Source organism: Plectropomus leopardus, chromosome 5 (genome assembly GCF_008729295.1).
Source record: "Plectropomus leopardus isolate mb chromosome 5, YSFRI_Pleo_2.0, whole genome shotgun sequence".
Classification (NCBI taxonomy): Eukaryota; Metazoa; Chordata; class Actinopteri; order Perciformes; family Serranidae; genus Plectropomus; species Plectropomus leopardus.
The window spans coordinates 9981189-9997871 of NC_056467.1; the positions used below are offsets into that span (position 1 = coordinate 9981189).

The 16683-nt window shown below is 41.8% G+C and overlaps 2 protein-coding genes across 2 annotated transcripts; one reads left to right on the forward strand and one right to left on the reverse strand.

Annotated features, from left to right (window-relative positions):
• The first annotated feature begins 727 nt into the window (after window positions 1–727).
• LOC121943666 (dapper homolog 3-like) lies at window positions 728–11949 on the forward strand. The gene is made up of 4 exons (XM_042487242.1): window positions 728–958; window positions 7957–8089; window positions 8448–8558; window positions 9684–11949. Exons 1-4 carry the CDS (start codon window positions 728–730, stop codon window positions 11168–11170), a joined length of 1962 nt encoding a protein of 653 aa, XP_042343176.1. The 3' UTR covers window positions 11171–11949.
• A 1939-nt stretch (window positions 11950–13888) lies between these two features.
• Window positions 13889–16221, reverse strand: LOC121943329 (C5a anaphylatoxin chemotactic receptor 1). The gene is made up of 2 exons (XM_042486849.1): window positions 16190–16221; window positions 13889–15690 (listed from the first exon to the last, which is right to left on the reverse strand). Exon 2 carries the CDS (start codon window positions 15676–15678, stop codon window positions 14638–14640), a length of 1041 nt encoding a protein of 346 aa, XP_042342783.1. The 5' UTR covers window positions 15679–15690; window positions 16190–16221; the 3' UTR covers window positions 13889–14637.
• Between the last annotated feature and the right edge of the window lie 462 nt (window positions 16222–16683).

A 16683-nucleotide genomic window follows, 5' to 3' on the forward strand; every position in this document is an offset into this window, starting at 1 on the left:
CCAGCTAGATATTCCTTTACATTTACGTTTTAAAACAAAATATCATTCCCTGTTGTATCATGTGTTATGTGTTATTTATTTCAGTGATGAACCACAATCCCATTAAGCTAAACACTGTTATGTTTTGAAATTTACATCTGTATTTTTGCACTATGCACTACCCTTAATATTATTAGGTTGTATCCTTTTTACAGCTTCTTATAGTCTTGTTAATGTTTTTTTCTCTGCTGCTACACTGCAGCATAAAATTTAGCACAATAAATAACCAGTGTTTTTCTACACTCCCAGAAATAACCGTCGCCTGAAGGAGTCCATTAGTCCCAGGCCAAGATGGGAAGATGGGTGAGGTCGACGCGTCACGGTAATGAATCAAGGGGGATGGGACAACGTTACGCACAGCACCCCACCAGCCTCTCACGTCCAATGAAGGCTCAGGGTGGATTTGGAAAAGAGGATGACTCCCACTTTTCTCTCCGTGGCTGGTCGCAGAGGGCGGGGCTCCGTTGCTGCGTTTGACAGCTGCGAAATAGAAAATGTATAACGCATAGATGCTGCTTCAAGGCAAGGCTCCAAGGCAACCGTACTATTACAAGCAATGGGATTCAGCATGGCTTTTAATAGCCTGTGGATGCCCTCGTAAATCTGGGCTAATTGGGGAAACAAGAAATTTTAAATAAGGGAGATAATTGGCTTTTTCAGTGTATAGAAGTCTGGGATTTTAGGTGCCATGCATCGTGCGTTCTCGTTCCCGGTGACTGTGGAGCGCAGTCGGACCAAGGAGCGCCTGGAGGCGAGTCTGGCCGGGTTGTGTGAACTGGAGCTCCGCAAGCAGAGGCAGGAGTGCCTGGTGCTGGGGGCGCTGGCTCTGGGAGACCCTCTGCCCCAGGACTGCTCCAGAGGAGAGCTGGCGTGTTTCAGCAGCTGGGGGCAGGAGAACTTGACACTGAGGCGTCAGCTGGTAAGAAGTTTGACTGTCTATTACTGCTTGTTTGGATTCCAGCGCACAATTCCACCCCTTGAAACCCCACTTTACCCCATGTACCATACATAGTTTTGAATATCTAACAGCTTTTACTGCGTATCCTCTCGTCAACCGCTTGACCGTTGCATGGACTCTTGGTCTTGGCTGCGCCTTTTGTGTAGAGGTGACCCCTATCTGCAAAAAAAGTTACTCAACTTGATTAATAGGCTCTCTGTTTGAAAGGATGTAATGCGTTTGTGCGTTTGGGCTGAGATTTATGCATGGGGGTAACGAAATCAGGGGGTGGAGCACCCGCCGTTTGTAGCATAGACCGACTATTTAATGGCCCATTGTTCCCTCATCATGGACTTTTGTAGGTTTTACTACTTAACAAGCTCTTATTTGTGCTCTCTGCACATCATAAAGGAATGAATTATCCCTGCAGCATGTATGTCTCTGCTGCAGTTAACATTTTTATGTCATAATGATCTTCCACATAATTAATGAGATGTTTTTAAATGTCGAGCTCGAGCCAAGTTACGACAAATTTACATGAGAATTGAGAACTAGGTTAGACAACTTCCAGTGACAGCATTTCTGCAGCAGCATCTCCCGCAGAAAGTTTTACGCACCACTGAGCTCGACACTGTAAATTATGGGGTTTTTTAATAGTTTGCGTTTTATTTTGTAATTCTGCTGCGTAATTTTGGAGTTTGCGCGTTTTGTTTCTGTTTGGCTGCTGCTCAGCCTGTAAGCTGTCTCAACATTGCTACAATAGGAAGCCATTATTAAAGAGGGTGAAAAAGAAATTAAATCAGCCGCCTCCCGTTCACACCTCCTTCTCCCCTCCCTCCTCCTCCTCTGACTGGGGCCCTAACAATAGACGCATATGGAGCAGAATACTAATGATTCCGACCGAGGCCCCAGAGAGAGGATGAGGCGCATAGGTGGCCTGGTACACTGGCGTCAGATGGGAATGGCATGATGCTGGCACGGTGCTTTATTTCTTTTAAAGCCATTGGAGGAGGCCAATGAGTGACAAAAGAAGAAATTACCCCCAAAAAATGCACACAAAAAAGTATGAGACGATTACCTAAAGAATAGTTTAAAACACGGAAATGACCTGGGGGAGGGGGGGTAGTTTAAAAATGATGATATTTTTGAAACCTATTTTTAAAATTGTAATTATGACAGTCCTAAAAAACGCTTTACTTGGCTTTATTCTTTTTTATATATTTTTTTTTCCTTTGACATTTTCCTCTAGATTTGTAAAAACAGTTTTCTAAACCTACTAGTTTCTTGCAATTTGAGGAATATTTTTTGCCAAGATTGTCATTGCCTTTTTTTCAAAGACATGACACCAATTTGCTCAGGGTTAAGAGGTTTAAATACTGCTGAAAGGCTGCTTAAAGCAGCACAAGGAAAGCGTGTCGCTCCAGATTTCAAATGGTTAATAATTCTGGAAAAAAAAACTGATTATTCTAATTAGAAAGCCAATTTGAAAGATGTATAACAGAAATACATGAGGGTCAAGTGCGCGCACACACCGGTCCAGTAAATTCATATTCCCTGCCGCTGGTGGCTTCTCAGCCTCACACTGACAGGAAACAGCCATTTTCAAAGCCAGTGAGGGATTGACACGCGTTTCCCCTCAGGGCTGCATATATTTTCCCGTTTTCATTTTCTGCGAAACGCGTCTTTGGATCGATGTTTATTAACTGTTATGCCTATCCAAGCGTGTGAGTAATTACACGGGATGTTCCTCGTGAGAATACTGTCTTTTCCGGGACTCTAATTGAAGTCTCAAATTGAGTCTTCATGATATCAGGTCACCATCTGCGTCCGAGACAAATCCCCAATCTCATCTGCCATGTAGGTTAAAGTCTCCAAAATGTGCAGTTCACGGAGTGACACAGAAACAACACACCCGTGGGACTGCCGGACGTGTGCGCGCGCGTGTAGCTGCCTTGAACATGAATGTGGCCCCCGGACGGCGTGAGAGGCCCTTCTCTCCTGGATACACTGTGTGGTGTTGAAGGTGTTGACAGCTGTGCGACGCCAGACAGCAGCTGGGAAAGCATGGAGCTCTGACCTCCCTCTCAGCTACCTACTGAGTGTGTTTGAGGAGTGGAGCAGAGTGTATGAATTGTAAATGAGTGAGTGACATACATATATCTGTGTGTGTTTGAATTGTGGTGTTCTGAACCATGGCATAAGGTAGTGACAAAGGGCCCCAGTGCATTTATGATGGACCCTTGTGCAGGTATTCATAGTACCCAGAAATCGTCATTGCACATAAGTATATAACAAAATACTAAATATAAATCTATTTAATTGTTGAGTAGTTGTATATAGCTTATTTATATTTTATGTAGGATAAACATTTTATAACATCATTTTCTATAGATTTCCACTGACTTTTTTTTTTTTTTTTTTTTTTAAACAGATGGAAACCATAATGGAGATTGGTTTGCCTTTTCGAAGAAATAGCAAATGGCAATCATTTTCATTTGTTGTGAATTCTTCTCTGAACACCGACATATTACCAAAGTGGGAATCTGAATTAGTATTTTTGTGTTAGTAGTTTCTGCCTAACGTATTGTTGGAGTGCCCACTTTCTATGGGCCCCAGTACAACTGAATTGCCTGCATATATTTACACTCCTAGTTCTGACGTTATATTTAATCAACTCTGAAAAATTTAAATTAACTTTTGCAAAAGGTCTGTGGATGAAGGTGTGTGTATTTCCCCTGGCTGCACTGGTTTTGTGCCTTTCCTGAACAAGTCTCTTGTCATCGATCAGGCTCTGTATGTGTCCTTGTGTTAAGACAGCAGCACATCATTAGTGAGACTATAGAGCAGTTATTCTGCTCAGCAGTGAGCGATCATTCGTGTGGATCACTGGATGGTTTCCTCCGCTTTGTGCCTGCACACAAAGATAAAGCAGGAACTCAGACATCTGTGTGTCATTTGGCTCGTGTGTGCATGCAAGCCATCAAGCAAATGAGCCTCAAAAAATATACATGCATGCAAATACACACGCACACAAAAACCAGGTTCACATTTGCAAACATTATGTGCACAAAACACACCATGAGATGGACTCTGAGCTGGTGCCACACATGAGCACAGCCTGGTGCATGTCTCTCTTAAGAGACTCCATTCACAGCCAGCCCACCCTGCTGCCCTGCCTACAAGCCTCTGTGCACGTACGACCGAGTCAGAGCGTGCTAATGGACGCCATTCACTCTGGTTTTGTAAACACAGTGTGCACATCTGTGTAAATTCCATAGAATTTGAATTTATCATTAGTTTACTTTAGTTAAATTAAGCATTTAAAATGTATCTGACTGTTTGAAGAAAAGAGGGGATCAGTGGGGTTTAGTCAAATGGTGGAGCAGAGGGCATAGAGTTGTGTGTGTGTGTGTGTGTGTCTCCAGCCTCCCACAGCCCTCCCTGTGTGGAGCCAGTCACAACACTGCTTTAATTACAGAGTGTCCAGCAGAGCTGCTGCATGCCTCATGTGTCCTGTTCCATACATTTTTATTTCCTGGTGTTATCGTTTCAAACCCCTTTAGCTGGTGACTGGATAGACATCTTTTCCTCAGATTAAAATTCTCTTTTCAACAGCCAAGGTTTACATCGGGCCTTTTTATTTGATGGCAGAATTGCAATGTCTCTATGCCTTCTAAGTAAGCGAAAGGTTTTTTGTTCCTTGGGTTGACAATTTTTCATTAGACCATGTCACTTTTTATCCCCAGTAACTGAAGACGGTGCAACGTGACATTAGTCAGTAATTAGGCATCATTTTTTCCCTGATTCACCTGCCGGTCCGTCTTTCTTTTATTAAAAGAGCAGGTGGTCCTGATGTGTTGTACACCCAGTGTGCAGCGTCTTAATGTCGAGGTGAGGCCAGCTGAGCTGTGTCCTCAGTCTCCCCCATCCCCCCACCAGCCCGGAGCAGAGGATGCAGTAAAACAGTAATGATACAGTGTGCAGAGTGTCAAGGAACCAGTGTGAGACCATTAATAATGAAGTGCAATCAAAAGAGCAGCTAACTGGTCCTTGCTGCAGAATAAACCAGTTCCAAAGCTGCACTACTAAATGCTGTATTGTGTCCGCTTGGTTTGTTTGCCCACAAAGGTTTGTTTTCTGCAGTGATATAATTTAATAACCAGCTCCATGGCTTCTACAGTTTGTGTATGTGTGTGTGCATTGGTGGGCATAGCCACAAAGAGGCGGCAAGCAATCAATTGTGTGAATAAGCATCATTGATTAATTGATTTCCAATACTCTCCCTTCCTCCCAGCTATTCTTCTACCCCACACCAGTAGCTAAAACAAAGCTCCCCGCTCTTCGCTTCTGCCACACAAAACCATCTTGATGTAGTGATTCTAATGCTTTGTTTATAGTAAGACAATAAGCGCCCTTGTCGAGACAAAAGACATGACAGTGTTTGGGGTGAAGAGGTGGTGTGGGAAGCATAGGTTAGCTTGGGTCAATTGCTCTTCAGCAGCATTCACATCATGGCCGCTTTCTGTCTGCAGGACAAAGGAGTCAGAGCTCGAGCACCGATTGGCGCTCTGAGCAAAACATCACTCTGAGGGCTCGTCCAGACCAATTTTCCTGTTTTCCAGGATTTTTTCTTTTGGCATGTTACAGCTTTGCAGAGATTAAACATGTACAACACAAACACATGCTATGTTTTCAAACTTGAGCTGTGAAGGATGAGTTATTTGGTCCGGGAATGTGACCTTTAATGTACCAGAGTCAACAGTTATGCTAGTGTAGCAGAGTTGACTTTTTTTCTGCCCATTGTATCATCACTGGGTTGTATGCAATGACTCTCTGGTGCCTTAATTATGGGATGGTGTCGCAATGCATTATATCTAGGCCAGGGCCTGCTGCTCGAATGTGCATTTCCTACCTGGCTTCCATGCTAGTGGCATGGTCTGTCGTTTTGCATGGATGTTTCAGATTGTAATTGTGGTCGGCTTGTCTATGGATGGCAGATCCTGAATTACAGTGTCTGCTTGCTTAAATTAACTTTACTGCTAAGTGGGAGCACAGCGGCCTGGGGTCCTCATCCTCCCACTGTCTGGGAGTCTGCAACTCTAATTTCTGGCATGTTTATGCCAGCCGGTGCATCACGTTGGCAGCCTGCTTTGTAGCCTCGGCCTTCACTCCCTGGGGAAACTGCTGTTTTGTCTCTGCGAGGGTTGCCTCTACATGTTTCCACGCCTCCATGTACTTTGGAGCCTGGAATTGTTGGGTTTTTCTTCATGAGTTACGGTCTGTACTGCGCATATATGACAGATTTGACTTTTATTTTGTCTTGTCTCTGTTTTTGGCTAGTATACCTGGTTTGGCGGCAGGTACTCTTTTTAATTTTTCTGAACAAGGCCTTCTTTATGAATGTATTATTTTTCAATTGAGAAATGCCACTATTATTCTATTTTTAGGAGCATTCTTTGGGCATGTATACTGCACATTTGGAATATGCATCCCAAATGTGGTTTATACCACAGTTTGTGACACACATACAAATTAAATGGTTATCTATTCAATAGCTGTTGAGACACATCACAATAAACAAAAGTACCAACCTCATATTAGCACTAGAGGAAAAGTCAGGGGGTCACCAAGAGCCACATCACAAGTATGGTTAAAGATGCTCTCTACCAGTATAACAGTCTCTGCTTTCTGGTCATTTATCATCTGCTTTTTTTCACATGTGCACACCACAGGACCTATCTACATTTCAATAGGCAGTGTTTTATTGACACAGACACACAAATGTACAAAGACAGCGCTCAGAAAGTGCCGAAGACTGTAGCAATTGCCTGACAGATACTTCATCATAGCAGGTCTGTAATGTAAGAAGTGTCACCTTGTTATATGGACATGCTCAATCTTCCGATAATGAAGTCTCTTAATGAGCCCTCAGTGTCAACTGTATCACCTCCAACAAAATGATGTACCCCAATGTGTGTGTGTGTGTGTGTGTGTGTGTGTGTTCGAGAGAGAGAGAGAGACAGTGTCTGTGACAATGCGTGTGTGTGTTAAACTATGCGGACAAGCTTGCACGCAAGTGTCTGCAGATGTCAGTGCATGTGTCAGATGATGTCGACATGAGACCGGTGCAAATTGCTTGGCTGGCTGAACTAGCATGTCCAATTTCACTGTCTTACCACTGTGTGTGTGGTTGTGTGTGTGTGTGTGTGTGTGTGTGTCTGTATGTGTGTGCATATCCCCCATACCCACATGAAAGAACATCCTCCCTGACCCTTTGCAGATCCTTGAAATATTCATGTTCTGACTCACTGCTTGCTCTGCTTGCTCACGCTAGAGAGGCCACTGACAGATATGGATGCTTTACATGGATGCACTTCACTGATGCACTGTGGCGACCTTGGATGGCCACGTTTCTATTGTAATGAAGGAGAATCTGTGTCTGAGTTGTAGCCTTATCAGTTTTGACATTTTGTGTTTTACTCATTCGGGTCATTTTTTTATTGTACACACACACCACAATAACAAGGCAATCTTTCTTTAATCAGATTGAAATATCCATCTTTGGAAATAAAATAAGTGCTACTCATCCAAATTGTTATAATTAAGTCAGTAGTTGATACTTTATACTAGTTGGATTCGTTTCTGTTTTACACCCTCTATTCAAATCTACCCATAATCTAAAACACTTGGGCACAAAAATCAGAGCTTATCTCAACAGGTGACTGCTGATTATCTGCATGCCCGACAAAATGAGTACCAGCGTACAGCTGGAGAAACAAGCAGGGAAGGATTCACAGCTGTGCTTCTGTTATTAGCGTTTCTGCAAGCCATTAATTTGATTTCAAGGACTGTTTGAACTTTGTTGGTGAAACCACTGATTGTTTCCTCTTACTGTTTACTTAAAAATTACATCTGAACAGCACAATCAAATACAGACAGTAAGAAAGCAGCATGAGTATGTGTGTGTGTTTGTGTTTCAGAGTGCCCTTCAGAGTTCCCCATGGGGCCTGATGCAGGCACTGGAACAGCAAGTGGGAGAACTGAGGATCGACACTGACAACGGCTGCTATGACAGAGCTCAAGGAGACGCAGGTGATAGTCGGCCAAGCTCTGGTACTTCCACGTTTTTAAACCTTTTATGTGATCACAGCTCTGACATGTTTTTTTAAAAATATGCATTCATTTACTCGCTTTCAATTAAGCCACTGAGGGTTTTTTGCATTAAATATATGATCTATGCAACAAAAGTCATGTTTTCTCTTCTGCATTTTACAATATTGTCATGTTATTTCTGCTCTATATTGCTCATTCATGCTCCAGTTGCTTTCAGTTTTGTTTTATGGCCTAATTGTGAAACACGGTGAGGCACTGTCTGCATCTAACAGCATATTTTTAGAAAACTGGAACAATCACTGAGCTATAATAAATGAGACAGTCATCCCCTCTTTTTTTCTCTAATTGTATTTCCTAGGTTTCTATGAGTCGAGTGAGGGTCAATCGCCTAAAGGAAGGTCTTGTTCCACTGAGCCGGCAGAGACAGCCTCCTCCTGGGTGTACACCAACGACAGGCCAAAGTCTGTGGGTAAGAAAAAGTTGCAGATCTGGAAGGACTGAGGTACACTAATACACACAATACATTCTTGTTCTTTGTGTAAGTAAAGCAAAATAAATTTAAGCATATAATTTTAGAATTTTGACGGTATACGCTGTTAGAATCAGAGCATGTATTCACCTTTTATTTTCCTTTTGCTAATATGGAAAAAATGTCAGATTTGTTATCCTTCTCTGGTACCCTATGCCCCTTTTTACGCAGATTGTGCAATATGGCCACAATGGAATCCGCTTGGAGTTTTTACACAAAACTAAACAGCAGATGCATCAGGCAACTCCTGTGTGTGATTTTAGACAGCATGCCAAAGGGATTTATATAGAGTTTGCATCTATCCTCACGACTATCGTATTGTTTGTTCAAAGCAACAAAAATCAGGAAGTGTGGTAGAGATCAAGATGCAACGACAGTTAAAAGAAATACCTACATGCACACTTTTAGAAGATTTAATATTTGAGTAAATGAATATGTTTACATCTGGCACTAAGGCATACATTAGATGTGAATTTAAGCATTAATTCCCAGACATCTTCTTACCAAATATACTGACTTTGCACTCTTGAGTGGTTTTACATTGCACGTCCTTGCTTAACCAATTCAATTCAACTTTATTAATAAAGCAACTTTTGTGCAAAATTGCAATACTAGGTGCCCGACAATAAAAAGAGATATACAAATAAAGAACAACTTTAAGAATAAACACAGTGCAAATACATTATAATTGACTATAAGACGAATAAGAACACAATAAAACAAGAGATAAAAAGACCAGGGGAAGAGAGTTTATGAAATTATGAAAATGCTAAGCTAAAAAGGTACGTCCTCTTTTAAAGGTGTTTAATGGTTGTGGGGCGTGCTCAGCTCCTCTGGCAGGCTGTTCCAGAGGCGATGACCTTAGACACTAAACACTGACTCGCTGTAGTGTTGAGTCTTTATCCGTGAAATGACTAAAGTTCAGTATGATCTGTAGCTTATTGTATGTTTTCTAAGGCAGGCCAGGCATTTCTTATGTCTTATTTGTAGATTTCTTTTTTGTTTGCAATATTATAATTTTGCTCCTGCGACTTTGCCTGCAACCATGTTGTTTTCTGTTATTAGGGGACCCCCTTATGCTGAATGGAGAACTGGATGTGCCAGTCCTACGCACCACCTTACCGCGCTCTTTCTCTGCCCCTTACCCGCCACTTGAGGGCATTGCTGAGGAGAGCACAGCAGTGGAGTCCTGGCAGTGTGACTCTAGTGGAGGCGACCATGCCTGGCAACAGCCGCCTGCAGAAGATCGGGTCACAGAGGAGGACTACCAGCAGGCTTTGAGAGTAGAGGGTTACATCCTAAGTCTCATCCAGCGCCACACCCTCCCGCCACGGCCATGTCAGCCCCGCACCAGCCTAAACCCTGACCCCCCATACTGCAGTGTCTCTGGACACAGCTCCCTACACAGGAGAACTCTGTCTCTTACCAATCAGCCCCATGTTGACCTTTCGGCAAACTCTAAAAGCCAGGGCTGGGGTTGTGACCCGCTGGAAGGGGAGGTGTGTGGAGGAGAGGCCCCATCTTTGGAGGAGGACTGTTATCTGGCTCTGCCCTACCCCCAGTCCAGGCCACACTCCCTGGCTGAGAGGCTACCATCACCTCTGCCCTCCCTGGACCCCAACTGTGGTGTTGGGGCTCTTGACCTTTCTTGTGAACCCCCATCCCCCCAGCATTACTTACAACCACATCCCATTATTCAACACAAACACAATTTAGTAAACGCCCAGTATATCCCTGGACAAGCCAGCCACGCCCCTGTGCGCTCCCCGAGACACTACAACCCAGAGCAGCCTAAGCCCAACCGAGCTGTCACCTCTCCTGACCACCCGAACTCTAAGCCCAGAACGTCTAAAAAGAGCCACAATGAGCGGCAGAGAGCTAAGAAATCAAACAGTAAAACCAGTCGATCCCAGTCTGAAAACAGCCTCCTAGGCCAACGAGTGTTTCCTGAGCGCAGGTACAGCACCACCGAGAGACACCAGGGTCGAGCAGATCTTGCTCAGAACCAAGTCATTGGATCGCAGGTGGGCAACAACAGCCACAATGGGAGCCGACGCTGGTGCTCCAACCTGGAGCTCAGCCAGGATGAAGGGGACACCCAGGCACATAGACGACCACCTAGAAAAGCTCGCCATGGTCATTCTTTACCCCATTCCCAACCCCAGAACTACCACCATCACCACCATCAGCAGCAGCAGCAGCACACTCAACGTTGGCACCCAGACTTTCAGGAGAAAGCACCTCTCTGCCAGGGTGAGGAGGGCTATGCTGGTGCCGCCCCCGCGGAGTCTGAGTCCAGTATGAGCGAGGTGTACTCCCCAGCCTCAAGCTCACTGTCCAGCGACTCAGATGAAAGCGGGGGGCTTGTGTGGCCTCAGCAGCTGCCACCACGTCTTGCTTCTACCTCCTCTTCATCCTCACCTTCACCAAAAGCCACCACCAATGCCCCCTCTCAACCAAAAGCCTTCGTCAAGATAAAAGCCTCTCATGCTCTGAAAAAGAAGATCCTCAGATTCCGCTCAGGGTCCCTCAAAGTCATGACTACTGTATGAGGAAATGCTCAAACCTGTTTTCAACCCATAACCTTTACTACTGTAATGTAAAGCCATCATCAGAGCAACACTGTGGCTGCCTCTTTGGTCACCAGTTATATAACTAAGCAATCCAGGCTTTGTACACTACCTACCTCTAATCACAGGATGTTCTGGGGCCCCTTTTCCACTGTACAAAAAACCTTGCTAATCCTCTCTAACATCTGGCTTTTTCATATAATAAGAAAGGTAGCAATTGGCATTCACACCCAGGTCAACTGACTCTGCAGTAGTCATAAGTATTTATGACTCTGGCTCTGATGTCAAGATGTAATGATGCGCCACCGCAAAATACCAATCATCTCTACCCAAGTAGCACTCAAATACTGTTCCAAATTAGTCTGCACCAAGTTTGAAAGAGACTGAATAAGTAAGAGATATAAAAAAAAAAAGAATTAGCCACCATGATGTTTTCACAGGCGTCTATTCATGCTGCTTTCTACTGTTTACTAACCGGTTCTCCGGCCTTTCTGTGACGTTGAACATGACACACAAACCAAAAAAAAATACACACAACCACACACAGAAAGGCATGCTTGTCTGCTGCAGAGCCGTATACATGGCTGTACTCTACTGCCAATGGAAAAGGAGTCAGTAGCCTATTTTTAGCTGGTTTACCCATTTTCAAAAACCTGCACATGCACTGATTTAGGTGGAAGAGGGGCATTGGTGAGAGACATAATATAATTAGGCATGATTAAAGATCTGCCAGAGATCATCTAGTTGAATTTATCTTGCAGCTGACAACCATCAGACACTAGACTAATGGACATTATCGTGCTCTAATTGGTCAGATGCAATAAAATTAACACTGTGTTGACATTGACCACATTGAAGCTAAGTGACTGAATATATTACTAGTTTTCTTAGTGTCTGTTGGCCTTTCATTAAGAACAGATTTGTGATTTATTAATTCCTACAGTGTAGAGTTGAACAAATGCAAGTCTACAAGACTAATTGCTACATTGTCAGAAGCCTCAAGTCTTGCAAAACACAAGAGCTTTAAAAATTAGATAAAAGTGTTTTATGGCCCTGACTTTTCCAAGAACCATGAATTTGCTCCATTTGACAGGTCCAAATTCACTAATTTCCTAAGTTTCCTGGAAACAACTGAATAAAAGCTTTCATGACCAGTTAATTGGAATTATCTGATGTGTCCTATTTGAACACTGTCTCTATTTTCCAACAAATCAGATCCAAATTACACACTTCTTTCCATGAAATTTCTTGGAAATTATTTAGATATTATTAGGATATTATCCTGAAACTCCAGACCCATACAAGAAAGGATTACTGGAGCCATTATTTAGGTGTGTGATAAGACCTGACGCTTTAGAGCAATGATTTTTGTCCTGCAGTTAACCAGCAACCTATAAAAAATATTATTATTTGTGCAGGAGTTGATAAATAGTACAAATCTACGTACATTCAATTTCCCTACAGTCTCCAAATTTATAGTCTCATTGTGAATCTCTGAGCAGGGAATATTCCTTTATCCATATTGTTTGTTATACTCCACGCTGCTTCTTTGTCAACTTTACTGCAGGGAGCAGTAACCATTAACAGGTCAGTCAGGAATGGGTTTAGTAGAGGACATAGTAAGGGACCAGTGTACAAGCATGCATGCACATACAGTGTGTATAGGTGCACAGATTAACTGAAACACAGAGGCACAGACTTGGACACTCTTGTAAATATGTATGCTTTTGTATATACCATCATGTGGCCTTGTTTGGAATGAATGTAGTTTGTAAATAAAGGCAACTTCGCTCTTAATTTTGGTACTTAAAAACATTTTTATTGTTTTGTTTATTCTAAAATTGTCTCATACAAAAATATCCATCTATAACACCATAAATTAAGGTAAATATGCACAAGAAAAGCTGTAAAAAATGATAATGTATTTACATTTTATAGACTTCAATATACATGCAAAAAGGAGAATTTGTCAAAACTGAGTTTCTGACAAATGTACAAACATAACTTAATTGTCTTTTGTCATTTTGGTCTCTGCCCAGGTCATGCATCTTTTTGCACATTGGCCATTCAGAGATTTACAGTGTGGCTCCCTCTTGTGGTCCTGGTTGTGTCTTTCTTTTCTTACTATGGCAAAGTTACTGTTGATATATGTGTGTTACAAGAGAAAATTATAAATCTTATCATGATCTTATATGATATAAAATAATATTTCTGACAAGAAACTTGTATTACAACACAAAAAAGTAATATAGAGAATCACACCATTTGTGCACTCCTATATTTTCTGTCAATAACAGAAAAAAACAGAAGTGTTCAGAGTTTTTGTAGCATGATACATTATTTTCTTTGCAGGAAATGAGTTAACATTAATGACTCGTAACTTCACTTCGACTCAAGCCTTTGACTTGAAAACACCTGGTACCTTCGCCAAAGACCAAAAGTTAAAAAAGTATGCCATGAATCAATTCGTTTCGCCTCATTTTCCTAAATCAGCTAACCTGCCCTAAAAAAAAATTTTTTTATTTTTCTGGTTTTAAATAATAATAATAATAATAATAATAATAATAATAATAATAATAATAATAATAATGTGTGAAATAGAGTGGGAAAAAAAAGTTTTGCGAGATTTTTTTGCGAGAAAATATTTTGGGGTTTTTTTGCAAGAATTTTTTCTTTCACTTGGTTCCACACATGACAAAATAAAATAAAATTTTGCGAGAAAATAAGGCTCAACAAATTGTTTTTTTTTTTTGGTAATACTCATTTTGACCACAAGAGGCTGAAGCACACCATCAGGGGACTTTGCACTAAATCAGATATTATTATATTATGTTTTAATGTGATTAAGTGACTTATGTGACAGTGAACTTAGAGTGAGATATTTTATTTAGTAATATATAAGAAAGCAGAAATTATGTGCCAGGGAAATAGCCTCCTGGTGGGTAAACTACTCTTGATAAAAGGAATTTTTCTGTAGCCCTTTACATTCTTTGTAAATCGTTAAACTGCTGTTTTTGTTTGGATTTTTGCCTGTTTGTTTGTTTGTTTGTTTTGCAAACCTTCATAAAGTAAAGTTCTTGTGAAGAACAGAATTTTTTTCTCTCCCGATTATCGTTAATATTTTTTCAGGGGTGTTACACATCCAATTAAAATGCAAGAGAACCACAAAGAACTAACAAAAAACAAAAAGAAAGCATTGCAGTTTGTAAAACATGAAGTTCAAAATTTCACATGGAGACACAACTTTCAACTCAACATTTGAAGTTGCACAAAAAACATAAAGTAAAGATTAATATTAACATAGAGAGCAAATGCAACTCTGTTGTTTGTTTGGGACTTGAAACTTAATTGACTTGATGTTTGAGTGAAATAGGTCAAGACCTACTTGTGGTCTGCAACAACAACATGGTCACACCTCTGCTATACAGCATATCATAGCCAACACATCATTAGATTTTAGTAACCCCCACGCTTGAGCTCTTGGTGTCAGAATTAGCAACGCTCATCTTAGTCGTAGGATCCTCGCTGACGAAGTTGAGAATGTTGCGCAGGGAGCGGCGCATGCTGTCTTTAAAGCCCCGGCCCAGACACACATAGAGCAGTGGGTTGAGGCAGCTGTTGAAATATGCCAGGCAAAGTGCTAAAACATGTGCCAGGTAAACATGTGGTCTGTGAGGGGAACTGCGAGGAATCGTCAATAAGAGGAAATCAATAATATGCAGTGGGAGCCAGCAGAGGAAGAAGCTCAGCACCACAGCAATAATGACCTTAAGTGTGCGCTTGGAGCGGGCTCCACCCCGTGTCAGTCCACTATCTGCTTTTCTGTACACCACCAAGTGACAGACTACAATCACCAGGAAAGGGACGAAGAATCCCACCAGGAAGCGGTTGGAGGTGATGATCCAGGCAATTACGGGCGTGTACACTGTCACACACTCTCGTTTCTCTTGTCCTGCTTCGATCTCCTCGGCGAAGACAAACTGGGGGATGCTGCCAATCAGGGCCAAACACCAGACAGCAACACACCCCATGGCAGCCTGTTTTGGTCGCCTCTTGTTCTGACACCATACGGGTCTGCTGACCAGCAACCAGCGATCCACACTGATCAAAACCAGCTGCAGGATACTGCAGTACATCACCAGGTAAAAGAGGCCTTTGACTAATTTGCAGGCCAGCGAGCCAAAGTGCCAGTGGTCATCATGGGCCAGAGGGACCATGAGCAGAGGCATTGAGAGGCAGCACAGAAGATCAGCCAATGCTAGATTGAGGAACCAGAGGGAAGTGACAGAGCGTTGCATGCAGAAACCCGTCACCCACACCACCAGAGCATTGCCAGGGACACCCAGCAGGACCACAAGGGCGTAGAAGACCAGAGCCACGATCTGGATCAGTTGAATCTCAGGGGTGAAAGTGTCAGGAAACACAGGCAGTGTGTCGTTATAGTCTGGTATAACACTGAGGTTGTAGTCATAGTCCTCATAGAATTCCATGGCTGGTGTAAGCTGGCGATGGAAAAGTTGTAAATCAGCATTATAACCTCTTAAATTAACACATTAAATAAATGGACAACAAATAAATTCACCGTAATGTGAACCTTTGAACATCTCATGATCAGTATTTCAGCATCCTGCACAAAACTGTCCAGCTTTCTCATTCTTAAACAGCTGTACGTATTTGTCACTTAATAGTAATTTTTGTCATCTTTTGCAGTCTTTTATTGTGATGTTTCGATTCTATATTTATGATATCTATATTTATGACTTTTTTTATTGCCTCTCCATATGTTTATTATGTTTTATATTTAGATCAAAGCAAATTCTATAATTCACATATAAACTTTATAACTAACTTAATAATCATGTGTAATACCAAGTCAATAAATTAGCCCAAGACAGCCATAACAGATGATACAATTTAAACTGATTAAGTTAAGTTATCGTAACAACATGTAAAATGTATTTATTAAAGCTTAAATTAGATTTTGCTGATATTTCAACTTACACTTTCGGTGGTCTGCTGCACCTACACAGCTCGCAGGAAGTTATGAAGCTGTTCTGCTTTTTAAGTGTGTTTTATACCCTCCTCTCCACACACACACCCACCCACCCACACACACACACACACACACACATACACACACTACAAATGTAATATAGTCACTTTTTCATGCTTCATTTATGTGTGTATTGTTACTTATCTATACATTGCATCTGTTCTTGTCCCTCTGCCGCTGTTTCACTTCAGAAAAAAAACTGGTAAAAACTTTTGCATGATACAAAAGCAAACAATCAGCCTGTCACAGTTTGTAATTGTATTCAGTCTACGTATGTGTACATTTTGCGTGTATAATTTTGTAGTTTAGATTCAAGAACACATAGTAGTGGACTTATTTGGTAGCATTTCCTAAATGTAAAAAAAGAGAGTAAAAAAATACAGCACCCAAAAATAATTAGTGGGACATGATACTTTATTTTCAAATTCATAATAATGATAGT

Excerpts from the sequence above, each read along its gene's own strand:
- LOC121943666 (XM_042487242.1), top strand. The coding sequence starts at position 728 with ATGCATCGTGCGTTCTCGTTCCCGGTGACTGTGGAGCGCAGTCGGACC. Across the intron at positions 8,090-8,447 it reads TGATAGTCGGCCAAGCTCTG|GTTTCTATGAGTCGAGTGAG; the intron begins GTACTTCCACGT and ends TGTATTTCCTAG. Across the intron at positions 8,559-9,683 it reads CGACAGGCCAAAGTCTGTGG|GGGACCCCCTTATGCTGAAT; the intron begins GTAAGAAAAAGT and ends TTCTGTTATTAG.
- LOC121943329 (XM_042486849.1), bottom strand. The coding sequence starts at position 15,678 with ATGGAATTCTATGAGGACTATGACTACAACCTCAGTGTTATACCAGAC.